General features: G+C 44.6%; 1 protein-coding gene across 2 annotated transcripts in view; it reads left to right on the plus strand.

The window, feature by feature from the left end:
* The window catches only part of Igf1r (insulin like growth factor 1 receptor), a 279,402-nt gene that overhangs the window by 42,902 nt on the left and 209,236 nt on the right, over positions 1-27,264 (plus strand). For both annotated transcript variants that reach the window (XM_034512795.2, XM_034512804.2), the window contains exon 2: positions 5,362-5,907. In XM_034512795.2, coding sequence (XP_034368686.1) covers positions 5,362-5,907 — 546 coding nt within the window. The remainder of the gene's footprint in view (positions 1-5,361; positions 5,908-27,264) is intronic.

Below are 27,264 nucleotides of genomic sequence, written 5' to 3' on the forward strand. Positions count from 1 at the left end.
TTGCACAGGACAAATGCTGAACATGGAAAGCTCATCCAGACATTTTGATACCCAGCTTTGTAAGGTTTCTCAGTCAGATATTGTCCATCATCAGCCTTTCTCCTAGTAGAAGTTCTTAGAGATTGATGTTCCAAATATGTATAGATTGCTTCTACCATTCCCTTGAGTTTGGCAGAATAGAAGTTCTGCCAGTTGACTTAGGAAATACCTAGGAGATTTGGGAAGGACTGACCCTCACACCTAGAAAGCTTTATTTAAGATGGCATTTTTGCAGAAGTGGATTCTGGCCTTGGGTGACATGCTCTTGCCTGGTGGCCTCCATCTGTTTTGCTTCTGCATTACTCATTCCCAGGTTGGACCCTGAAGCTGGGGTCCTCCCTCATCTCCTCCCGATACTGCCCTTCCTCCCTGTTCCAAGTGACCTTCATTTCCATATGTTTTTACTGGTCTTTGCGGGCCACCTTGGATCTTACATTTTCAGATCTGTCTTATATCCTGAAAGCAAGCGTTGGGGTCTCTTTTGGATCTGCCAAATATCTGTTGGGTTTGAAAGGGAGAAAGTGTTTCAGGACTGACTGGGCCAGCTGCGAGCGGAGGGCGTGTCTGCTACCCGTGCTTTCTCCCTCTGCTCGTGGGTTCTTTGACAGGCAGGCACACTACATTCGCTTTCCTGTTTGTGGCTTGTGCCTTTGAACACTGTACTATCATTCACAGTCCAGCTTGATTACTCTCTTTTTCTGTCACAAAACACCCAAAGACCAACAGTGTCGGTCAGAATCCAAAGCAGCTGGTTGCTGGGCCCTGCCTTGTACTTTGTGGCTTGGGCTTGTCTTCCCTTCCGGAATAAGGGGGTAGTTTCTTCCTATTTTATTCCTTTGTTCTATAAATGGGGATGGGGGGTGTAAATAAGGAAATGGCTCTTTCATTCTAAGGAGCTTCCAGTCCCAGCTCTGTGTGACATGAAGCCAGCTGGCAGGAGGTAACAGGTCCTTCATACTTTCTTTTTATTGACTGCATGTGAAAGACACTAGGTTATGTCTCTCTTTGTTTCTTCGCTTGGTCCTGAATTTTTATGATTCGTTGGAGAAAATACCAAATTACTTGATACCTAATACTTTTATAATATGATCAAGCACATGTTGAGCACAGCGATATAGTTCAATACACCTGTAAAGTCTAAGAGCAAATTAATACACATAATTGACAGTGGTATAGAAGGAATAAGATATTTTAGGCTGGGTGCAGGAAATTTTTTTTTCTCATTTCTGATGAGTGATTTGGTGACATTATTCTTACGGACTTTGAGTCAATTTGCGGGGGCTGGGTAAACATGAAGTGGAGAGATGAGAGTTGTAGGAGGGAACTGTTGAAGCTCAGGCATTAGCACAGAGCATCTCTGTGGAGGTGAAGTTTGAATTGAACCGGACCAAAGAGAGAATGGGGTAGTGTGAAGGGGAGCCCTGTCAAGGCAGCCGGCCATGAGTGAGGAGGAGCTGAGCCCGTCGGAGGCTAATGAACAAGCGTGCTAAGCAAGCATGTGCTAGAAGATGAGATAGAAGTGGATGGGCCTGAACTCTTACAGAAGCCTGTTGACTTGGTATTTGGTCAAGGATGGATTAGGCAACACTAGAGGAAGGTGTTGCTGTCACTCAGGCCGAAGATGTCAGTGGTCAGATCAGAGTTGCAGAGGTGAAATGACAAAGACAGGTGTCTTGGTTATGGTTTCCATTGCTGTGAAGAGACACCATGACCAAGTCAACTCTTAGAGAAGACAATATTTAATTGGGGCTGGCTGAAAGGTTCAGAGGTTCAGTCCATTGTCATCAAGGCCAGAGCATTGCAGCATCCAGGCAGACATGGTACAGGAGGAGCTGAGATTTCACCATCTTGATCTGAAGGCTATTAGGAAAAGACTTGACTATCTTAGGCAGCTAGGATGAGGGTCTCAAAGCCCATGCCTACAGTGACACACTTCCTCCAACAAGGCCACAGCTATTAAAAGTGCCGTTCCCTGGGCCAAGGATAGTCAAGCTCTGCAACGGGGTACAATTTATTGTGCTTTGTACGTGTGTGTGTGTGTGTGTGTGTGTGTGTGTCTCTTCTGGTGTCTGCCATATATCAAGCAGTATGCTAGCCTCTGGAGACAGACTTAAGAATGAAATAGAGAATAATTTTCCATACTCCTGAGCGCCATCATGATGGTAGTGAGCAAAGTGGAGGGAAGATAAGAAAGCCTGGAGCTAGGCTCCAAAGAAGGTGGGGGCTACCCTGAGTGGGAAACAAATGGCCCTGGAGGTGAGCAGTGAGCATTGCAAAGGGGAAGACGGAGGTTTGTCATGAGAAAAGTCCCTAAGAATCCATTAGGTTTGGAAGGGAATTCTAGAGGTGGGTGTTACTAGATGGCCTGTGTGCTGGGTGAAGGACGAGCTAAATTGGGAAGACTTACTTCCAGCACGAGCAAGTTACATGGCAGCATCATTGAACAAGATATGGCAGCTGGGGAGTGGGTCAGTGCTGAGGAAGAAAATAGAATGGGTTACCAGAAAGCTCCGTGAGATGGAAACAGAGTCTGGGTCAGAAGCATGCATTCCAGGGTCACTCTGAATATGGGTGGCCTAGGAGGCCACTTCTGAGGGAGATGTCAGAAAGCTGAAGACAGGAATCACCAGTTAGTAGCCAGGTATGAGGGGAGGAATGGTTCTCAGTGGGATCATGACATCTAGGGAGCATGGAGGAGGCAGCAGTGCCATATGCTCTGCAAGGCTTTGTTAAGAGCTGTTCGTTGTCACAAGGCCCACAAAGGACCCAAGAGTAGGAGCTATAGACAAACCTGTGCCAATGTCACTGTAAAGTACTCACAGGTATGACTGTGTAGACTCTTCTTAATCCTCTAGCTCACCTTCAAAGCAGTGATTATGTGATGTCAGGTGCGGTGTGGTAGGGAGCACCAGAGTCCTCCAGTATGTCAGGGGTGCTGAGGCTGCCCTTCTCCCATTTCTTCTGTATGAAGGGCCTTGTTTCCTCTTCAGAAAACCGACAAGACTAGACCAAAGGGATTCATATTCTAGGTGCTCAAGTTCTCTCTGTTTTCCTGCTTTCTACTTCACCATTTGATCGATCTCTGCCTAGTTCCTTCAGTGACTATCATGTCTAGGGAATGTCTCCTTTCTTCCATCCACTGCACTTCAGGCTATTCTGGACTAACCCTGCACAAGGCCTCCTTTGGGCCTCTCTCTCCCCTCTTGGATTCTTGAGAGTGGCTCCACTCCCATGAGGTAGTGTTCATCCCCTCCTGTGATCCTTCTTGACAGGATTCTACCAGCCTCCTTTCCTTTGATCCCTCTTTGTATCCATGACTTCCTGTCATTCCACCTGTCTCTGGCCTCCATAATATCACAGGTTGCTTAAAAACCCCATCTTTGATGCTACTGCTCCTTTGTCCTATTGGAAATTGGAGTAGGCTTTCACTGTGTGTTCCATTCATCTTGCCCTGTCTTGATTGACAGTTGTTTGCCATGGCTCTTAGCTCCTGGTTTTTTGCTATGAGCTTCTTTGTATCTCTCATGGAATCAAAATAATGAATTAAGTGGATCAGAAAACTTTATGGTATCTGAAAAGCTTTAGTAGTGGTTGGGATTATTAGATACTAAGAAAGCGGTGACCAAGGCTTTTTATCCATATACATTTCAAACTTTTTAAAATAAAAGGTTTATAGTCTAGAAAGATGGCCCAGTGATTAAAAACAGCCTCCACTTTTAGGTGATTCTCAACCTTTGTAACTCCAGCTTCAAAGGCTCTGACACCCCCCTTCTGGCCTCTGTGGGCACTGCACTCATGTGCATAGATGCACACACAGGCACCAGAGTTAAAAAAAAAAAAAAAAAAAAAAAAAAAAAAAGGTCTAGTATTAAGGCCAATTTACCAAAACACCAAAAACAAATGAAATAAATAAATAAGTAAGTAAAAAGGTGTATTTTACAAATGTTTATAATGTGAAAAATTAGAGACGACCAACTACTTTAACAGTAGAGAATCAGAACAAGGGACTTGTATATATTCATAATTTAAAATAAGTTTTTCCTTTTTTAAATTAAAAAAAAGAGAAAGAGAGAGAAAAGTAAGTGTGCCTGTGCGTGCACATGCGTATGTAGAGTCTCTTGCTGGGGGTTCTCTCGTTCTCTCTCTCTCTCTCTCTCTCTCCCTCTCTCCCTCTCCCCCTCTCTCCCTCTCTCCCTCTCTCCCTCTCTCCCTCTCTCCCTCTCTCCCTCCCCCTCTCTCTCCTTCTCTCTCTCCCTCTCTCTCCCCCTCTCTTTCTCCCTCTCTCTCTCCCTCTCTTTCTCCCTCCCTCCCTCTCTCTCTCTCCCTCTCTCTCTCCCTCTCTCTCCCCTCTCTCTCCTCTCTCTCTCTTTCTCTTCTTCCCTCCCTCCCTCTCTCCTTCCCTCCCTCCCTCCCTCTCTCCCCCCCCCCCCAGAGGGTTCCAGGATCTGATTGAGCTGAGGATGGCTTATCAGGTACCCTTTCCTGCTGAGGCACTCCACAAGTACCTGGCTTTTCTTTTTTAAAAATGATGCTTTAGAAAGACATTGGATTAGCTAAATGTGTTATTTAAGTGAAACAACTCTTTGTGCAAATATGCTCTTGGCCGATTTTATTTTATTATTTGCAGAGAAAGGACAGTCAGCACAGGTAAATGCATGCTGTTTATCTGTGACTGTTGAGATCACTGATGATTTTTACTGCTTCTGCTGTTCCGTAACTTCTGTAGGAAACATCTTACTTGATCAACACAGCACATGGTGATAAGTTTGTGAATGTGTGCCTCTTTCATTCATAAGGCCTTTTCTTCAGCTATTTCTTCTGTGTGCATTTTTGAGCCTCCTGATTATAAGGCCAATTGGTCTGTATCAAATGGTGTCTACTCTCCAGGTCACAGTGACTCTTCTTGAGTAGACTTTGTTGCTTGATGTCCTTCTCTCTGGACACAGTAGGTTTTAGAACCTCGGCTGCTGAGTTTTTCTATAGGTATTGTTACTGAGAACCTTAGCAGCAATGGGCTAGTTTGGGTTGTAGCATGGACTTTTGCACACAATCCTTTGTGACCTTGGACTGAAAGCTTCAGTTAGGATGGTTAATGTAGCAGTTTGTCCCACAGGTCAGTGATGTTGTATGGCATCTGGGCCAGTGTAGGCAGCTGAGTGACAGTAACTAGGTAGCTGTAGGGGTGTGCACTCTGCAGCTTATACCTCCTTAGTCTGTAGCAAAGAAAATGGTCATCTTCTTTTATAATGATACAAGTTTTATGGAAGGTCATCTTAAGAATGGTCTCCGCTTAACGCCGTGTCCGCTCTTGTCTCCCTTCAGTCTGTGGGCCCGGCATTGACATCCGCAATGACTATCAGCAGCTGAAGCGCCTGGAAAACTGCACGGTGATCGAGGGCTTCCTCCACATCCTGCTCATCTCCAAGGCCGAGGACTACCGAAGCTACCGCTTCCCCAAGCTCACGGTCATCACCGAGTATTTGCTGCTGTTTCGAGTGGCCGGCCTTGAGAGCCTGGGAGACCTCTTCCCGAACCTCACAGTCATCCGTGGCTGGAAACTCTTCTACAACTACGCACTGGTCATCTTTGAGATGACCAATCTCAAGGATATTGGGCTTTATAATCTGAGGAACATTACTCGGGGGGCCATCAGGATTGAGAAAAACGCTGACCTCTGTTACCTCTCCACCATAGACTGGTCTCTCATCTTGGATGCAGTGTCCAATAACTACATTGTGGGGAACAAGCCCCCAAAGGAATGTGGGGACCTGTGTCCAGGGACATTGGAGGAGAAGCCCATGTGTGAGAAGACCACCATCAACAATGAGTACAACTACCGCTGCTGGACCACAAATCGCTGCCAGAAAAGTAAGAATGGGTAGATAGGGGACTGATTTCTGCTTCTTGCTCCCTTCTTCTTCCTCCTCCTCCTCTTCCTCTTCTTCCTCCTCTTCCTCTTCTTCCTCCTGGGGATGGAGAGAGATGGGTTTTGTTTAGCTTTTCTTGTGAATCGGGAGCTCTGAGAGTCCAGGACCAGAGCCTGGATGGAGGCTGTGTGGCTGCTGTCAAGTCTGGTTAGAAGTAATTCACTGCATTCGGGGGGCTGCAAGTTTACTAACCTTCAACTAAGTCCCTGACTCTAGACAAACAGGCGCTTCTTACAGGTCAATGTCTGTGTCCTTTGTGTAAAGGGATTTACAGTATCACCACCATCACTACCACCAGCACTACCACCACCAGCACCGCCATTGTTTTGTAGAACAAGATTCCTTCTCACAGATAAAGGAAAAATGTAACACCCACGTCCCGTGAAGATGGCCTTTGGCTCTCAGGACCCTGATGCTAAGGAAATCTGGTTTAGTATGGTATGGTACTCTTGATAGATAGATGCCTGTGTGCCAGTTTCCAGGAGTCCCAGGTTCAAGCTCTACTTAAGACAGCTCCGTAGGAGGGTATGTTTCTGAACCCTTGGGTTTTCATTCCTCTCTTGTATACCTGTTTTGGAATTCTTACGCAATCAGTGAAGAGAACTTGGAAAACATTCAGTGATCCCAGGGTCTCGTGGTGGTGTTTGGAGCTCGTTTGTTTCTCTATACTATGCATATGTTCTTTGTAGAATACCTAAACTTGTACCTGGATGTGACAAAGGACATGAGAATCAGCTTTTAGCTAGACTGTAGCTGTAGCTGTGGCTCAGGGCATTGACTGGACTGCATTGAATTCAATAATTCAACAATATTTAGGCATAGTTGCCAGCAAGGCTCCCCTTGCTGGTTTCCCTTAGCATGTTAGCTATTATTTTATGGCTAGCCCAGTTAGAGACTCAGAGTTCATATACCCTAACTAGTTATGAAGAGTGCCCCCACACATCCTTCACAAGACTCCCAGATTGATAAACTTGTCTAAACTCTGAAGTCTGTATAATCAATGAATGGAAGACCAGCCCTCATAGGAAACTCTTATGTCAACATGCCTGTAGTAATTGGGGCCAGAGTAGGAGGTCACACACCTTGATGCTTCCTGTAATTCGATTTGTGTTTGTGTGTGGATGTGTGTAAGGGGGTGAGGTGTATGCAGACCTCAGCTGAGTGAAAGGTCTTTTCCTGATTGATTAAAACAATTCCCTATGCTTGTCTTAATGGATTGAAAAAAAAAAAAAAAAAACAGTAATCTTTTTGGTTGGTTTTGAGGTAGGATCTCAATCTGTAGTTGGGGCTAGCCTGGAACCTGCTACCATTAGTAACTTTGTCTACACTTGAGTTCATGGCAGTTCTCCTGCCTCAGTTTCTCAAGTCCTGGAATTATAGGAATGAGTTCGTATCCATTATAACAAAATTTTGTTTTTATTTATTTTTTAATTATTTATTTAATATTGGGTGTTTTGTCTGCATGTATGATTGTTCATCACATAGGAGTGTAGTGTCCATGGAGAGACCAGAGTTACAGTCAATTTGTGAGCCATGTGGATTCTGGAAATAGAACCTGGAAGAGCAGCCAGTAGTACTCTTAAGAGCTAAGTCATTTCTCCAGCCCCCAGCATTTTGTCTTTAAAGTAGCCTTGGCATTTGAAAAAAAAATTATCTTAAAAAGCATCATCAGAATTGGATGCAGAAATGGAGTCCGGGATGTCTTGACTGGCCAGCTCGCCTGAGCTGTGCTGGAGCTAGTTCTACCGCATCCACACCACTCTGTAACGGTGGCCAAACTAAGTATAGACAAGCAAGTGTTTGGGGAGCTTATATACTCTGCACAAAAGGGAAGTGCTGTTTACAGCATCGTTAGATAACACCTGCTCAGCAATTCCACAGATGCTGTGGTCTCGATGTGGCTCTTCAGCAGGTTCTGAAGAAGTCAGGGGCAGAGATAAGGCCTGTATTGTGGATCAGAGTCCAGGGTCAGTAGCCAGAAATTACCAGGTAATCTAAATGTGTAGGCTTTAGTTTCTTCATTTTCAAAATGACACGGATTCTGCCTTCCTCAAAGAGTTGCTGGAAGGTTAAACTAGAACAAAGAAAACCAACTGGCTTAGACTTGAGGCCTGATGCCAGAGTGCCTGTTGGCTAGAACTGGTCTTCCCAAGGCCGCGCTCTGCAGCCTTTTCCTTGGCCGCTGTACCAGTCCCGATGACGTGTTTTGTGGTTTCACAATGGAGTACTTAAAATCGCTGACTCCATTCAAGAATATTGTCTTCCTACCTTGTCCTGAAAACTCAGTCATGGTCACAGCTTCCTGTAGGCTTTCTAATTCAGCTAGAATTCTTTCCCTTTGCGTAGACTCCTATTCTAGTCTATGCTGTCATGTGTGTAGTAGCCACCAGCCACACGTGCCTGAATGGAGCACTTGACCTTTGTGGCCTGCCGCCTCAAGTGAGCCTTGCCTTTAGTGAAAAGTTTCTAGGATGTAGTATGGGAAGAATCCTCTTGCATACATGATTTTTTTTTTTTTTTTTTTTTTTTGGTTTTTTGAGACAGGGTTTCTCTGTGTAGCTCTGGCTGTCCTGGAGCTCACTCTGTAGACCAGGCTGGCCTCGAACTCAGAAATCCACCTGCCTCTGCCTCCCAAGTGCTGGGATTAAAGGCGTGCGCCACCACTGCCCGGCGCATACATGATTTAAAAAAAAAAAAAAATGGATTCCATGCTCTGATGAATCTACTTGGAAAAGTAAACTGTGCTATTAAGATCAGTTCATCTGCTTCCCTTTACTCTGGATGGGGCCACTAAAATGTTTGCAACACAGATGGCTGGCATTTTCTTTCCTTTGGAGAGTGCAGCCTTAGCAGCTTCCTTTGAAGCTAAGTTCTTCCCTGCATCATCTCTAGACAACTTCAGTCAGGCTGTCTTATCCTACCTGCCTTCAGTCAGAGCCCTTGATTATCCTTCAAGGAGCCAGGGCAAGGGCATCGAGTCCTCGCAGAAGGCCCACCTCGAGTTCACATGTGCCATTTGAAATGAATATTTGAAGAATCCCATTAAGCTGTTTACTGCTGGCTGGTGGCAGAAGAAGGGGAACATCATGGAGAGAAATTAGGAGTGAAGTCTCTGTAAAGGAGATAACTTGATCAGTCAGCTGTATCCATAGACTGAGTTCTCTGGATGTATCTTTGCTCTTCCCGGTTGTGTCTGCTGGGCTGTGTTAGTGGTCCTCACTAACAAAGGGCCACTCTACTGGTTACAGTCTCTGTATTTCTTTGGTTTTGTGATTTCATGCAGGCCTGAGTTGTTCCTACATAGTGAGGGGTCCTGAAGGAATTGTGTTTGACCTTTTTGCTTTAATAGGGGGAATAACTGTCAGTGCCTTCCCATTTGGTGGTTGGTCCTTGCTTCCTGTCTTGTTTGAAATGGCTTCTGCTGCCCCACCTTCGCCTGTGGCGACAGCTTTGTTGGTCTTTTCTCCATCTAGGCTTTAGTTGTCTCTGGCCTTTATCCATCTGGGCTGCTGCAGCAGAATGTCACAAGCTGGGCTGCTTATGAACAATGGATTCGTGTCTCATGGTTCTAGAGTCTGGAGGCCCAAGAAAAGGGGCCACAGGTTCTCTGTCCGATGAGGGCCTACTTTCAGGGTTCACAGCCCCCTACCGCCATCTTTCACATGGTGGGAAGGGGTAAGGCAACTTTCTGGTGTCTCTTTCCCAAGGGCACTATTCCACTTGCAAGGGCTCCATCCTCATGAGGTAACGATAAAGCCTCACCTTTATGTGCTTAGATAGTAGATTTCAGTATGTGAGTTTTGGAAGACATAATCATTCAGACCAGAGTATGGTCAGAGGCTCTCTCCCTTCTTCCCACTTTATTGTATTGACTGGTCCCTTAGTATCCCCTTCATCTTTAACTTTCAAATACTATCTTAAATCCAGACTTAGACTCAATTTGTAGACCAGTCTGGCCTTGTCAAACTCAGATCCTCCTGCCTGTGCCTCCTGAGTGGTGGGATTAAGGGTGTGCACCACCACTGCCTAGCTTTTTTTTTTTTTTTTTTTTAAAGCTTTTAACTACATGTGAAGACCATACCCATGGAATGTCTCCTTGCTTTTATGGTTTCTCTATGTACCTCTCTTCCCCATGGGGGTCAAGCTCTTGTTCCCTTAGCTAATGATCATGCCAGAAGCACCACAGCTAGGGCCTTTTTTGAGTTGCTTCCTTTTCTAATAGGCCATCTGAGCTCTTACAGTCCCAAGTACTGCTTCACTCTGCCATTCTCGGACATGGCGCGTCTCCAGCCTCCTGTTCTTGGTCCCTTCCACTTCACTTCTCACCTGTGAATGCCCCATGCCTTGAGGAACTCAGCTGTCCACCTGTACTTCTGGAGTAGGCCCTTAACCAAGGAGTAGGCTCCATGGTGGTCTGACTTTCTGGCCCCCATTTTACTGTGCCACTCGCCTTCCTTCCTACAGGCAACATCCTTGACATCCTTTCCCAGTCATCTTCATGTTGATTAGTCTGCCGCCCTCTGCCCTCCACCTTAAACCTGAGGCGGAGGTGAGCTCCAGCCTTGCCTCTTCACAAGACTCCAGGGCTTTGGAGCCTCCGGTGGTCCTATCTCCTAGCACCTGGAAGGGTAGGGGTTTTTTGTTGTTGTTGTTGTTGTTGTTTTAAACAGTGTCCTGTGAATTCTGGCTGTGTCTCTCTTATGCAGGGCTGTTATGCCAGGGGTAAGCATGGCACCTACTTTGTGAAGGTTCACTTTTCCCAGACCAAAGTACAGTATGCAGCGGCAGTCCTCAGCAAGCTCAAAGATGGTAATCATAAAATGTGGTTCTGATGCTTCCTCTGTCCTTGTCACTGTCACTGCTACTGAGGAACATGTCCATCCAAATCATGTCTAGCTCTAAACTGGCGGAGAGGAGCCCTTCTCTCTCTGCTGTTGTCAGAACCACCCAAGGGCCAAGATGCAGAAGTCTAAAAGGTTGAACCTGGCCCGGGCTGTTCACTAGGATGTACAGCTTGCCGAAGGCCAGCTGGCCTTGTGTTGGAAGGGCCAGAGGTGAACCCTCCTGAGTACCTGTGGTTTTCTGGCTTCTCAGTGAATTTACTTAAAGTGATGCTTTGACACAGAGGCTTTTCTGGTGTTTGATTTCATGTGCAGACACCTCCTCCAAAAAACAAAACAACATCAAATAAAAAATAACAAAAGTAAAGCCCGAGACCTTACTGCTAAACTTGGCCTCTGAGTGCCTCTTAGCTCGCCAGAGTCAACAGCTTGTGATTGGCTCACAGCACCCCATCGAGCCTTTGCCAGAACATCCACAGAGGCATGAGCCTGGCTTCACTAGAAGCCAGTTTAGCTGGCAGGCCAGCCTTATTCCTGTTAAAAAGACACTGGTTGAGGTAGTGGTCATGCAAGGTATTGCATTTCCCTCTGCCCTAAAAATGAGAAACCATGGTCATTGCCTATTGGAGCCTTCAAGGATGGTCCTCAGCTCCCTTTATTGACAGGAAAACATTACCATCTCAGGATGGGTCAAGGGACTCAAAATGAGGGCAACTGGTATAAAACAGATAATTCTGGGTTTTGTTCTTTTGTTCTTCCCTGATACCATTCTTAAGTCTTGTTTATCAAACACTGGTCGTCAGGGCAGCACAGGCAGAGAGAGAATTGCTTCCCTGTCCCTGATTCTTTCCATTTCTTTGCAGGCTGGTAGAACATGTCCCCTGGGGAGAAAGTGGAAGGGCTTGTTCAAGCATTTGTAAATCCCCTGGAGTCTTTGTGCTGTGAGAGTCCAGCCATGTGTTTGGCAGGATTTTACTTTAACTTTTAATCTTTAGCTACCTGGGAAGACCCAGAGTATGTCTGGAAATGGTGTGGCGTCTTCCACCAAGCTGCTGCAGACTGCTAAAATAGATCATGATGTACACCATGAGACAGGCCCATGGGCCCTGTTGGGTAGGCAGATCCAGAGCTGAACAAATGGGGTCTGGCTTTCACATTGTGTTAAGAGTTTGTCTCCATTCCCCAGGAACGCCTGTGTTCTGGTCAGCTGCTCCCACTGTGGGGGTGATCTTTATTTAGAAGGGGTCACATGCACTGGGCCTCAGTGCTATATGCCTTTTATAGCCGGGTGTGGAGATGGCATTCTATCCTGATTGTGAACCCCTGGTACTGAGGTGCTAAAGCAGTTTGTATCCACGTGTCTCTGGGATACTGCCTAGCAATCTTTAGTTCTTAGAGCGATGTTTCTAGTTCCAGAGAGGCATTGCTTTGGGCTGGTTGACCTTAGCGGGGGTGTCATTCTTCTGGACCCACTTCAGAAGTTAGGTTTTTTTTTTATTTATTTAAATTAGGGATATCATTTTAGGGACTGAAAAGTTTTCAGACTCTCTTCATAGTGGTTTTGTTTTGTTTTGCCCTTGAGGTTTCTGGAGAATATTCTGCGTCCCCTCATATCTTCTAGCTAAGCCTGTGTGTAGAATGGTTCTGTTTTTTTCCTGTTTCCTGACAGCCCCCTTTGGTTACATTTTTGTTTCTATCTTGCTCTTCTCATGTGTATGCCAGTGTGACATTCTCAACTAGAGTGGGGGTAACATGGAGCATACGGGACTATGGCTAATCTCATCCTGGACTGCGTTGCTCAATTCCTGTGTATCATGATTCAAAGGTTAAGTTCGGACAGTGGTGGGGCCTCCTTCCAGTACATGGTATGAGTTAGGGATTCAGGTTTAATAAAGGAGGTCTTTCTGAGCTTGGTCTATGGTAGAATGTTACCCTTCGATGTGAAGCATGGTAAGGCTTGTCTGCCATCCATGAAACGGATGATCAGGTGGTACCCGGAAAACACCCATCAGACTGCCCAGTGTTGAATGAGTTCTTGGTTAGTGGCAGCAGCTGCTGCTATTTTAAAAATAGCTGCATTTGGGGACCATCTAAAATTTTGAGCATTAAGCTGGACTAACTGTATATCTACTGCCATATCTTAAGTGGTCTTTCTCTGTTGCCTTTTCTAAGTTGCAAACATTGAATTATCATAAGTAGCAGGGCATAGTGTACGAGTGGTTCTTGCTAATTTAATCTGAATTGTTTAAATTTTCATCTCTGCCCAGATAAGCCATATCTTTAAAGAACACTCAGTGATGTACATATGTCTGTATTCGGATGCCACTAGAGACCTTATAGGTGCCTGTAGACTCCATTTGTTATCAAACTCCGTGAATTTATTCTGCTTGCAAACTTGGTATTGGGGAGAATTTAAGAAATACCAACAGATATTTGTTTGACATTGACATTAAATAACTGTCTTTTGACTCTCTCCCCCCCCCCCCCCCCCGAGAACATTAAAGTGGTTAGAGAGTGGGTATAGTTTTTAGTAAAAAGAACAAGGAGACACATTTTTACTGGTGACAACTGCAGATCTCACATAGTGAAGGTAGCAGCCATCTGCTCCAGGCTGGAGCCTCTGCCTATTTATGCTCTTCTTTGGGTAATAATAGCTGTGTGTATACATGTCTGCGTGCGCACATGTGTTTGCATTTGCACGTTTGTGTGTGAGTGTTCATTCGTGCATGTGTGTTTATGTGTACGTGCATATGCAGTTAGACCACCGTCTTTCCCACCCAGCCTCCTCTCCTGTTTTGTTTTGTTTCGTTTTTCTCCTCTCACTCATTGCAGGAAACAAACACTGGCTCTCTGTGTCCTCTCTCAGATCTTCCTTCCGTTCCAGGGGATCAGGTGGGCGGGAGAATGTTGTTCAGGAATGCCAGGCCCTCTTCCGGAAGCTGGGCTTCTGTTTCTTCTCATTGAACAGAAGTTGCTTGTTGTTCTTTAGCCTTGGTCACAAACAAGCACTCGTTCCTTGGTCCTCTCTTCTTCCTGTCATTTGTTTTTCTCCATGGGGCCACGTGGGATGGCAGCAGAGATAGTGTTTAGTGACTTGGTTGCCTGATACTCAGCCTTGCTTAGAGAAGCTGTCAGACTGACCCCATATGTAGCTGTCTCAAGTTGATCTTTGGCAGATCCTGTTGAAGGCACTGAATGCAGTAGCCAAGGTTGCACGGTAGTTTCCCCTCACATTCCATGACCTCCAGCAGATGAATAAAGCCATGTGTGTATTCAGCCTTCCATAGACCATGATAAAGTTCAGTTTAAAAGTTGGACAGGAGTAGAGATTAGCAACAATGACAGTGTGCTATAGTTACAGCAGTATACTGTAATACAGTTGCCAACACCGCTACTCCTGCACTTAGAAGCCATTGTTAAATAAGACAGTGTTTACTTGAATATGAGGCTACTAGGAAGGAGGCCCCTGCCCTAAGTTGATGAATCTGCTGTTGGCAGCAGGTCTTGTGGAGTCAGGTTGTCCATTTTGGGGTTCTTCATAATGCTTGGGTAGTTTTCTCAGCAGCTGTGGCCCCAGGATTGCACTTGGTAGTAAAAGGGTGAGAGAGCAAAAGATCAGCCTATAGAGAACGTAGCCCCTCTCCCAAGAGAAGAATAGAAAAGGAAGATGATCAGTCCCCCCACAAACTTACAAATTTTTCTGGACAGTTCTAGCATTTGAATTAGGTCTCCCGCTGCCCCTACTCCCTGAAAGGACTGTGATAAGGAGACAAGGGGTGACTAGTCAGGTCCCTATGACAAGGAAAACCTAGCTCTGCTCCTGGTGTGGTGACTTCATAGGATGTTTCCTCTGATTTCATTTTGACCCCTGACTGGCCTCCTTATACTTTGCAGAGTAAATGTTATCAGATTCTTGGGCTATTCCACAGATAGGATGTAGAGAAATCTTTTTTTTTTCCCATTATTCGGTAGGTTTGAGATAATTGGATTATTCTGTGATGTGTCAGTGCTCCCTTCAAAAGCTTCTGAATAAAGAGTCAGGGAAGCTTCAGAGCAGAAGCAGCAAGAAAGTATCAAGTGCTTCTTTCCTCACAGAGGGGACCGTGCAGAGCAGAACCCCCCAGTGGTAGACCTCCTCACAGTTTCACAGCCTGTCCAGGTGGCCCTGTGGGGCCTCCTCACATCAGTGAGTTTCTGTCCTCTTCTCCCAACTAATACCTCTGCCTAACTGTCCTCTTTATGAGCACAGCAGGCCCCAGCCTTGATGGTCATACGGGTTTATGAATGGAATTCTGAGAATGTATACTTTTCTCTGAAGAATATTTCTGTAGCCCAACAAACACTTCTTGTTTGCTGAGGAAAAAAAAAAAAATCTTTCCAAAGAGTCACGGGATGCCAGAGATGGCGACTAGGGGTGGGCTGGAGCTCTCGGGGTAAAGCTGTTCACACCGACAATGGACAAAAAGTTAGAGCCCTTAATCTTGCCAGAGGAGTCTGTCTTGCAGGATTAATTTCATTGTAGATTTGTTGCTGGCTATACATTGACTATTGCATTTGGTGCCCACTGCCCATAATCATGCAGGACTTATGGGAGAGCTTAATTCTTAGCCCGAGGGTCTCTGAGCCTCACCCGATTGCCTGGCATGAATAGGTTTCAGACCTTTGAGGTGACCCAGTCTCAATGGGAAGCTTCTGAACTTCTTTGGATAAACCACAACTTGATTTTGCTAGGCACTGTTAACCGTAATTCTTGGTGGGCCTTGGAGTATAGCAGTGGTTCTCAACCTGTGGGTCGTCCTTTGGGCATGGGGTGTTGAATGACCTTTTCACAGGAGTCACCTTGGACCATTGAAAAATACGGATACTTATCATTCCTAACAGTAAAATAATCCCGGTTATGAAGTAGCAGCAAAACTAATTTTATGGTTGGGGAGTCACCACAGCACTAGGAACTGTCTTAAAGAGTCCCAGTATTAGAAAGAGCATTGAGAACCACTAGATTATAGGGAAAGGGCTGCAGGAGATGAGTTATGTCAGTTATAAAGAAATGGTAGTCAGGAGCAGGGCAGTGGTGGTGCACGCCTTTAATCCCAGCACTTGGAAGGCAGAGGCAGGAGGATTTCTGAGTTTGAGGCCAGCCTGGTCTACAAAGTGAGTTCCAGGATAGCCAGGACTACACAGAGAAACCCTGTCTCAAAAAAACAAAGAAAAAAAGAAAGAAAGAAAAAAAAAAAAAGAAATGGTAGTCAGGGATGTATTCAGACCCCACTCACAGCTCACAAGTTAAAGGTGAATGGTTTGTGAGTGGCTTCTTATGGGCTGCTCAGATTCTGTTAGCAAGCTTGGGGTATAGACAGTTTTAAAAGTAGCACTCCATTTGCGGGCTCTGCAACTCCTGTTATTATAGCATTGTTTGGGCTAATATATTCAAATAAATACAAACTTGACCTTCCTCTGTGCCTTCCCATTTTAAGCCAGACTGGTGGCCTAGATGCTGGGATGATCAGGTAAAAAGAGGAAGGCACAGTACAGCCTCATGATCCTGGAGTTTTGCATGAAAATAGTATGTGTGGAGTCAGGTCACATCTTCTCAGCTGTTGGCTTACATGAGTGGCCCAAAGGCTGCCACTTTCCCTCTCTCCTCTTTTCTTAACCTTTAACACAGCGAGTCCTGCATTTTCTTCTGACTTGGAGATTTAATGTCGAGGAGGGTAGTAGGAGTCTAGGGTGGATGCGCTAGCTCTGGATTTTGACAGATGCCATTAAGACTGATGATAGATATTCTACCCAGTCTCCTTGGATTATACCCTCCTGTAATTCCCATAGGTGGCTAAAGTTCCCAAGTTCTCAAGAGTTTTCTAGGAGCTAGATGCAGGATCGAAGGCTAGCAAAATACCTTCATAATGGGGCAGAAATAAAAAGAGGTGGTCAGAGAAGTTGAGAGGAGGAAATCCAGGTAGGATTTATGTTAAGTCTTGCATTTTTGAAGTGACATTTTCTTGATCTTTTTGCTGTTATGAAAGTGAATTATTTATGAGCACTGAGAAACACCAATGAAACTTGATTATGTGGAATGAATTCAAATTCATCAAAGTCATTCTTTTAGACCAATGTCAGCTGTCCCTCATCTAGCAGCTGGATAACCTGGGAAGAGTCCACCGGTGATGATTAATATTTTCCACAGGGCTGCTTTTGAGTGCAGTGCTGTTGGAATGGTATAGCACAGGAAAGTCTTCCTGGTTGGTTTGAGAGTTGAGTGTATTTTGTTATATGTTTTTCATATAGGCATCTGGGTTTGCTATGCAAGTTTGAGCCAGAGCAAACATTGACTGCTGAGATAGTTTATAAGATCTCCCCTTATCTATTGTCCAGTCCTTGAATGTTTATGTCCACAGTGTTTCCCAGATCTCCCTTACCAAGAGCTGTTGGGTGCTGGGATAGATCCGGTGAAAGTGTGGTTTCTGAAGCTTGTTTCTGTCCTTTATCTATCGGTTAAAAAGACCTTGTTCACTCATCCCTTACCTCATTCTCCAGACAGTTAATAAACAACTTGGTTCAGAGTGATGCCCTGCTTATAATATGTTTTTGCTCCTCCTGTCTCAAAGCCAATGGCTGGCCTGTGAAGGAGTTGTTATGTGGCCCTGACTATATATAGTATTTCAGTAGTTTGTTCTTAATGTAGACAGGAGGCTCAGCAGGAGATGTTGGGGGCTGAGGAGAGAAAGGAGATGGGACCATGGTGAGGCACATAGAACTTCCTCCTGGCAGTATGAGAGTGAGACTATCTGACTTGGGTAACCCAATGTCTTAGTTTACTTTTTTTATTACCGTAAAGAGATACCAAGACCAAGACAACTTACAGACAAAAGAGTTTATTGGCGTGTACACGCTCAGAGGGTGAATCCATGACTGTCATGGAAGGGAGCTTGGCTTGGCAGCAGGCAGGTAGGCATGGCCCTGGAGCTGTAGCTGAGAGCTTATATCTGATCTACAAGCAAAAGACAGAGAGCAGTTGGGAATGGTGTGAGCTTTTGAAATCTTTAAAGTCCTCTCCTCCCCCACACCCAGCAACATACTTCCTTCAACAAGGCCACACCTCCTAATCCTTTCCAAACCGGTCCATCAACTGGGGACTGACCTTTCAAAATAGAGGCCTATGGGGCCATTCTCATTCAAACAGTCACAACTAAACAGTAATCTTGTCTTACTCTCCTGCTGGTTCTGGTAGATACGTAAACTTTAAGGAGGGATTTATAAAATGTTTTCAGATGGCCAAAACTGGCCATAGTTAGCTGGGATAAATAGGCCAAGCAAATGGTAGAGTTTACGAGTGAATGTGTGTCTCAGGTCCTTGGAGGCTCGTGCTCCTTGCAGATCCGTGTTATTGGTGAAGCAGAGGAGAAGAGATTGATACACCTGTGGAGGAGGAGAAAGATGAGAAAAATGAAGAGGTTTGAATCATGAGGAATGTCTAAGTAGCACCTCTATAGATTCTTTTTTTTTCCCTTAATTGGCTGAATTTCCATTTTTCTTAATTTGCTTAATTTCCATTTTTTCCCCACTGTGGCTAATTGAGGTGTCCTTGTTTAGTGTGAATTCCATACTGAGCAGAATGAAAAGATACAAGCTTACAGTTTTGTTGGGTGATAAGAACCTGTGATGCTGGGATGGGGTGCCTAATAGCAAAATGTTTGCTTTGTAAGTATTAGGACCCCAGTTTGACCCCCAGATCCCATGTAAGAAAGCTGAGGTTGGTGTCTCGTGCTAAGAGCCCCAGTTCTGAGGAGCAGAGAGGGGGTGTTTTGGGGCTGTCTGGCTTGCCAGATAGCCTAGCCTATGTGGTGAATCACAGTCCAAAAAGACACCCTTTTTCAGAAAACATGGTGGAGGCACCTGAGGATCAACAGCCATAGTTGTCTTCTGGCCTCCACAGAACACATACAACTCCTTCCCTCCCCTCCTCCTTCTCTCTTTCCCCACTCCCTCCTTCCCTCTCACTTTCTTCTAAGTATAAAAGGATGACAGCTTACACTGTGTGGCAAGGTAATCCCAGCTTTGGCTGGGAGAGAAATAGAGATAATAAGTGCTAAGAACTCAGAGGAGGGCAAGTTTGGTTGGTATTTAGAGTTTTGTTTGGACCAGATATTTGCCTCCGGTGAAACTGAGGTCTTCCCTTAAGAATGCTCGCACTGACTCACTCCTGTTTACATGGCTATATACACGGCTCTCAACCCTTGAGTAGGTTGTACTTCAAATTTTAAGATGTTTGGAATGTGAAGTATCTTACATAAAAGCAGAGGTTTAGTTAGTGATCTGGATCCCAGGATCCTACCATCTGCTTGGGCACCCAAGCCTATTTGGCTCAGATATCATTTATATCTGACTGATGTCCATAGTTTTACTTCTGTGAGGATAAGGCAAAGTGTTGTCTTTTTTTCTGTTGGGTAAGGCAGGATGGCAGTAGGAAACAGGTTGTTTAATTTTTATACCCCTTAAAATAGCCACTTCTGAGAGCTTGATTCTTTGCCAGATGTTGAGGGTTGTAGTCATGGGGCAACAGGGGTGCAGGAGTTACAGAAACTGGAAACCAGTACTCCTGCCTCTCTCCTCATCCAGTGGGGAGGGTTCTGAATAGAATCAGGGATATCTCCACCAGTACATAAGTTCTGTGAAGGTTATGTCTGAAGAAGTATGGACTCGGGCCACAGGTGGGTTAGTTTTTGGTCTACAAGAAAGGTGGCTGAGAAAGTTGGATGATACAAAGTTAGTATAGTGTCCAGCAGCATTTGAGTCTAAAACTGAAAGGTCTGGATACAAAGGTTGCAGAACTTTTCTTCTGGAGGATTGCTTTCTGGAGTTGTCTGTAAACAACAGAGGTGTTCTAGACCACCCTACCCGCTGCTTTTGTCTCCTCTGCTCTCCAATCAAAGAAAAACTCTTAGTAGTGATCATTGGCATGGAGAAATATTAAATCTATGCTAAGTATGCAGGCATGAATGGGCAAAGGAGAGATTTGTGGATGAGAATCTGCTGAAACAAACAAGTTTAGATGGGCAGAGAGAGATATTCAGTTGGTTGATCTTATGGCTCCTGGTACTTAAGGCAGAGATAAAGTAGTGAGAAAGGTCGTCGTTTGAGCAATGAAAAGATGAAGGAGTTTGAAGCTGCTGGGGGTTTCCTGCCTGTTGATAAGAGTAACTTGGACGATAGCATACAGGCAAAAGACTGGAGCAACTCCATTTAGAATGGAGCCTGATCCAAGCTTCTCTGAGCTAATGGAGGGAAGCCGCCGGCATCCTCAGGCTGGTGTTTATTGGTAAACTTCCGTCAGAAGCCGTTGTTTAACGTTGTGGGGAGACTTTCATTATGAAGCTGTTTAGATTTTTTTTTAAAGCATGCACACAAACTATTTGTTTATTAAGTGGGGCAGTAGATGAGAACTCAGTGCAGTTCTCATGCCTTGTGGTATGCCCTAAAGACCAAGATCTCTTGGGATTTCTATTATGATAGTAGTGAGAAAACATTTAATTAGCAAGTTGAAAAACACCCGAGAACAGTTTAGGCCAATGCATAGTTAACTATTGTATGGTTGATAATATTTTGAGCGAGTAGAAAGAATGAAGCAGATTTATCCTTTTTGGGGGATGGGGGAGTTATCTTTCAAGATGATAGAAAATGAATAAATGTTTGAATTACCAGACTGGAACAAACTACAACAAATAAGTTATGACATTCATCTGTGCAGCTTATTCCATAGTGTTACCTATAAATCCCAAATCTGTAAATTTACAAGGGCTATTGACTAATTATATGTGTGCATGCATTTGTCAGAGGTGTGAGGCCGGTGTCCTAACACTTACATGGACAACTTTTCCTCATATATGTGTAGGAAATTTTTTTTTTTTTTTTTTTTTTTTTTTTGTAGCCCACAGAATGGGTCCACAGAGGGGAGACTGACTGCATAGTTGAGGAGCCGTTTAAGATTCAGGGTAGACTGGTGCTGAGTTGGATTATGCCAGTATGGCATCAGTTTTGGTGAGTGAGAAGCAGCCTCAGATTGCTTGTTGGGTGCTTATTTAGTTCAGGAATCCTTTCTCCACTGGCCTCAGTGCCTTCTTGTTTGTGCTTATGTGGCCTTTCTCTAACCTAGAACTCTATTTCCTGATGAGTGGAGACTCCAGTGTCTCTCTTCCTTAGGTCTACAGGTATGTGCAGGTGAGTTGGGTCTGCTAGCTCCTGCTTAGATAAAGTAGGAGATGATGCTCCCTCCTGTGGAGTTCATGGCCTGGGGTAAAGGGAAGGTGTTTTGAAGGCAGAGAAAGGACAACAGGAGGTGCACACTGGCCTTCCTCATACCATTCACACAGCAGGGTCCTTCAAACCTGTTCAGTGTCTGCTAATTTGGTAATTCAAAGACATATTGCCATTGAAACAGTGGAAAAGGCAACTCTTGGAGTTGAGTTCAGTTACAGTGTCTGTGTTCCACAGCACTTTCTGGGAAATAGCTTCTTGTGTCCCCTTAATCACCAGAAGAGTCATAGTGAGCCAAAGCCAGTAGGCACTGGCTTGAATAGAGCCACCTCCAAGGTACCAAAGAATCACACCCAGCTACTGCCTTCAGTTCTCCTGCCTCAGCTGTCTTTTTTTTTTTTTTTTTTTTTTTTTTTTTTTTTTTTTTGGTTTCTTTTGAGACAAGATTTCTCTGTGTAGCCCTGGCTGTCCTGGAACTCACTCTGTAGACCAGGCTGGCCCCGAACTCAGAAATCTGCCTGCCTCTGCCTCCCAAGTGCTGGGATTACAGGCGTGCGCCACCACTGCCCGGCTCAGCTGTCCTTCTTAATACACTGTTAAGCACCCTGGTCTGAAGTGGAGCCGGGCTAACGGAATGAATCTTCCGGATACACTGACCTGATGATCGAGACAGTACACAAGGTCTTCTCAGATCAGGATCTTTGCCCCCTTTCCAAGATCTTTACGTAATTCAGTGTTTTCTGAAATGAAGAGGAGAGACTCACTTCTAAATCCCAAGCATTTGACGGAAGGATATTTGGGGGCTAATTTGTGATGAAAGATTTTCAGAACCTTTTCAGAGATTCTTTATACATTTTAAGGTTTTGCAAGTTACTCTCCGAGGTTTCTGCAACCTGGGCAATGGACTGCATCTCGAAGAACTTACTGGGTCTTGTCCCTGTTGACCTAACACACATATGTGGACAGCAGGGTGTGGAAACAGCTTCGTGAAGCTGCATGGCTGGATGACCCCAGTCTTCCTTCGGACACCTGTGTTGATAACTCTCTCAGAAAGGACTGTGTTTAATGACTAGAGTGGCATCTTTTGAGCAATGGCCAGGTTCTAAACAGCTCAAGAGTTTCCTCCTCTGATTTCTATTGCCTGCCATAGTTTGCTTTCTATTGCTGTACCAAAGCAATAGCAATGGCATGAGGAAAGGATTTATTTTGATGACATGTTCCAAATGCAGTACATCATTAAGAGAAGCCAAGGCAGGAATTCAAACTGTTCAGGGATCCTGACGGTGGGAACTGAAGCTGAAGCCGTATAGGAATGTCACTTACTGGCTTATTCAACCTACTTTCTTATATTACCCAGGACCACCTGCTCAGGGGCAAAACCACCCCAGCGATTTGGGCTTTTCTGTATTAATCATTACTCAAAAAAATGTTCCACAAGCCAATCTGATGGTGGCAGTTCCTCAACAGAGATTTCCCCTTTCTCAGTTACGTCTGGGTTTATGTCCAGTTGACAAAAAACCAACAAGCACACTGCCAGTTACCTCCGTGGCCAGGAAACTGGAATCCTGGCATAAGTTATGCAAGGTACCTTGCAGCTAAGTCTCCAGCCCTGCCCTCTTGTGGGAATGACTTAATGGCTTCTCTTGCTTGGCAGAAGGCTGAGGCCCTGTTGGATGAGTTCTTAAGGATACTTATGCTTGTATTTGTATATCTTGTATGTGTGTGTGATCTCCATAGTGATTAATAAATACAGTCAGAGCTCTGTTGGCTGGTGTCCTCCTGCTTGCCCCTCCCCTTTACCTGTCGATTGATCTGCCTTCTCTTCCTTCTCTCCATCTCTCTACCCTTCCTCATCTAATCTCCTTCCTTGCCACTTGTCACCCTATCTTTCCTTTGTCCCCTTTTCACACAGATGACCTAAGCATTGTTAAATTATGGCTGCTTAATTGCACAGCAGCTTGTTTCTGAGTTGTAAGACCTTGCTTTTGTCTGACTCCTTAAGTTTCTCTTCCCCAGGCAGGATTGATTTTTTTTTTTTTTACACTGATGAATTATTTTTATATGGGAGGCAAAACTTTGATGTTGATCATTGATCCAGCACCTTTGTTTGGCTGATTTTTTAACTGGGGAGACTTTGTTTTCAAACTATTCTTTAATCTTAGGAAATGCATGTTCCGGCTCTGATGATTGGCAGGTTGTGGTAAAGGAAGAAAGGGATGTGGTTTATAGTAAACTTTTTTATCCTTTTATGAGAAAAATATGTAATCATCACACTAAGAGTAAAATATATAAAGCCTCTGGAAATAATTTATCAAAGCAGATCCTGGACGACAGGTTTCTACCCTGAATTGGACTCCTGAACAGTGACTGAGGCCGGTGGTCGTATGACCTGACATTTACTTTCTTGCCTTTTAACTGTGAAAGCTGAACTCCAGATTGCTTGCTCAGAGCCACCAACATTTTCTGGGTGTCTTTTTCAAAAGTTATAGAGGTATATGTATAACTTGACTTTCTGACTCCTTGGGAAAGTAAGGCCTGAGTATGGAGCCAGATGCTATTGTCGAACCTTGCATTATTGGGTGTCACCTGAGCATAGATGGGCACTGTGCCTAATCACTGTGTCCCTGCTCCCCACATACAAGGACTGAAGAGTAGAGTGTAGGTTTCTTCATGACTAGTGACTAGGGCCTGGGCAGTGAGGGCCCTCCCTGCCTCTCCTGTGTCTGCCTGTCCTCCGGGTGGGTCTAGCACTGACTGGGATTCCTGTGGACTTAGTCACTAAGCTGCAGTGGTTGGAGGACAGGGAAACCGCTGGGTGCTCTGTCACCCCAAAAGAATGCAGGCTGGGCTGGGGCTGCCTGGCCCAGAAAGTTCTCTAGGCCCTATAGCAGATCCAACATAGCTGACTCAAATCTACCTTTTTTTTTTTTTTTTTTTTTTTTCTCTATTAAAGGAAAAAAAAAAAGAGGCAGGAGATAGGAGCAGAGGTGGCCACTTTATTCACTGAGGAGGACTTTAAAAACTCACTTTATACTGTATTTCTCTTCACCTTCCCAGACCTGTAAACACACAATTACTCCAGGTAGGTTATTTTACCAAGAGTTGATGTTGGAGGAGAAATCCTGCCTGTTGTGGCTGTCTTCACTGGATCCTTTTGTTTGTCTGTAGGAGGCTGGCTGCCAGGGTGAGGTGGGAGTGTCAGGTCACTTTAAGTTCTTCTTGTATTGTAGACCCATGTGCAAGGGGACCTTAGAACAGGGCTGGGGGTTGACCGCCTTCCTGCTGCTTCCAATGAGCAGATACTTGGCTCTGTGTTGGTCTCAGTTGCCCCTCAATGGTACCTGCTGAAGAATCAGCCATCGACGGTAGTAGACTTACAGGGACTGAGCCCAGGCAGGAGTCTAGTGATGGGGATGGCCTGCCACAGCTCTTTAAATCTGACTTAGAACAAACCTTTGTGCTGCTGCTCAGGGCCATCTGCAGAGTCAGCCCCGTCCCTCTGCCAGCTCCTAAGCATTGGTGAGCACTGTTTTACTCTGTAGATTTTAGATGACTTCCTTTTCTCTGGTGGGTCAGGCAGCAGCAAAATTCTCATGTTAGGAATCAGATCTAACTTAACATTTTGGGCAACAGAGCTGACTTGTGGAAGATTTTCCAGGTGTCTAACTCTAGACACCCTTTCCCTTTCCTTGGAAAGGAGCTGAGTAGAGAAGACTGGCCTGAGAATGGGCCAGTTTTTCAATGAATAGCCACGACACTATTATACTCTAAAGAATAAAATTCCCACAGTAACTACTTAAAAGGAATTACACTAGACTGGTGGTTCGCAGTGTGACCCCTTCGAGGGTCGAACGGTCCTTTCACAGGGGTCACCAAAGACCATTGGAAAACATAGATATTTACATTACAATTCATAACAGTAGCAAAATGGTAGTTATGAAATAGCAAGGAAAATAATTTTATGGTTGGAGGTGGCCATACCTTGAGGAACTGTATTAGGAAGGTTGAGAACCACTGCACTAGATAGAGAAGAACCACTGCACTAGATAGAGAAAAGTAGGGCAGTTTGCGTTTCTTTCAGATTTGTATGTTTCAGAACAGGTTTCTTAACTATACAACTGTTCTTGTTTTCCAAGTTAGATCTTGGGGCTGGAGAGATGAGGTCAGGAGAGATGACTCAGTGGTTAGGAGAACCTGCTGATCTTCTGGAGGACCCATGGTCTGTTCCCAGACCTGTCTAGAGGCAGCTCACAACTGCTGTAAGTCCAGCCCTCTGGGACCTGCGGTATCAGAGGGCATCAGCACTCATGTGCACATGCCTACACATAGACACAGACACATACTTGAAAATAAAATAGATTTTAAAAATCAGATCTTTGTATACTTGTATAAATTAAGTGAAAAAAGATTCCAAATGGCACAGTCTCTGAATTATCAGGTGTCAGCGGGTGTAATCATTAGAAGCTTACCAGAAGGGATCCTCAAACCTAGTCTGTGCCTCCTTAGCAAGGAGCTGGAATCACAGGGTGGTGACCTTCACTGTCCATCTCGTATTTTCTTGGCAGAGTTTATGTTTTTAACCCATGTGTTTTTAACTTTTTTTCTAGGTCCACAGGTGTTATCTGGAAAAACAGGGTTCTGGCCCTGTTTGTGTTCATTTGCACTGAGAGAAGCACACACATATACAAAACTTAAACCCAAACGTTGCTATTGTTTTTCCCAACAGGACGTCCCCCACTTTCAGCTGTCCTTCAGAGAGCACAGGTTGTATGTGGTCTTAGAGACCTCTCAGCTCCCTGGAGACAGTAGCTGGTCTCCTTGACTTAGCTCGGCTTTCTCAGACATTCACGTCTGGGTGGGAGTCACTTTCTTCTAGAGGAACCCAAACAATAGTTCTTGGCAGGGCTGTTAGTCAAGAGTGTTCTTGAGACAGTATGTGTGAGTCTATGTGTCTTTCCTTAGTAACTAGCCTTGAAAATGTTGTAGGTTTTGAATGAGGTTTCCCCTGAATAGCCCTGGGATTTTAACACCATGTGTGCAGGTCCATGATTCTACAATTAAGGGATCTAGTGGCTCCATTTACAGGGCATCTGGTCTAACGGCACAGTTAAAAGAGTTTGTGTTGGTGGTTCACTTAATTTCTAAAATACTGCTGTTGGTGGCTTTATCCTTCTGGATACTTGTGTTGAGTATTTTATTGACACATAGAAGGTTTAAACACAAGGAGGACTCACTTCTGTCTGAACTGATCCTTGATACTATGTAGCTTCACCACACTAGTTCATCTCTCTTGAAAATAAGACATCATAACATATTGGTTTTACATCAGAGATGAGACAACTAATTGTAAAATGAGAATGGGTGTTTCTAAAACACTTTGGAGTTGGTGCAACACTTACCTGCAGTTCCCAGGTTGTACCCTCTGTTTTCTTACTCTGCTTTAATGATGATAGGAATTGCTTTGATTATCTTGAGAAGTGCCAGTGGAACTGTTTAGGAAGCACGTCCCATCTAAGGCCCTTCTCAGCTCTGATGCTGAGTCTCTTTGCTAGGCTGAGGACTGGTTCTCATACCCAGGGTGTTGACCTTAGAGGTCAGCCTCTTGTTTTCTTATGGAAATAGGGCTCCTAGGGAATTTAATTGTTTCTTCCTGGCTACCTCCAGAGGACTGGGAGGAATGTAAGAATTCTAGTATAGATTCCAATGGGGACTTCATATTTTATTGTTTGCTCACCTTTTAAAAAAAACCATTTGAAATCTACTGGGTTTTGGATAAATTATATAAACTGCTATAAAATGGTTAAAAGTCAGCAATTTAAGAAACAAAAACAATGACTAACTTTTTAAAATCTTTTTTTTACGTTTTCAATACATTTTAAGAAGACGTTGCAGTGACATTACTGAATATTGTTTGTGGATGGTAGCATGGTATTTGCACGCTCATTGTGTACCATGGCTTCTGTTAATTTGCACTTTTAGGTAATTGTGCTGAGAGCTAGCAGAGGAATCATCAGATGCATTTTGAAATCAACTTGCTCTGTTACCAGATTCAAACTGTTGTGGACGGGTGCTTGGTAACTCTGATGGCCATTTTGAAGTGTTACCATAGTGATAATTCTTCTGGAATCTCCAGTCATTAAAAGTGATATGGCTAGCTCTTGGCCTTGTGTTGTAAAAATAGATGTCATGGGTTATGTGTATCTGTG

The sequence above is a fragment of the Arvicanthis niloticus genome, chromosome 1, assembly GCF_011762505.2.
Source record: "Arvicanthis niloticus isolate mArvNil1 chromosome 1, mArvNil1.pat.X, whole genome shotgun sequence".
NCBI classification, from domain to species: domain Eukaryota; kingdom Metazoa; phylum Chordata; class Mammalia; order Rodentia; family Muridae; genus Arvicanthis; species Arvicanthis niloticus.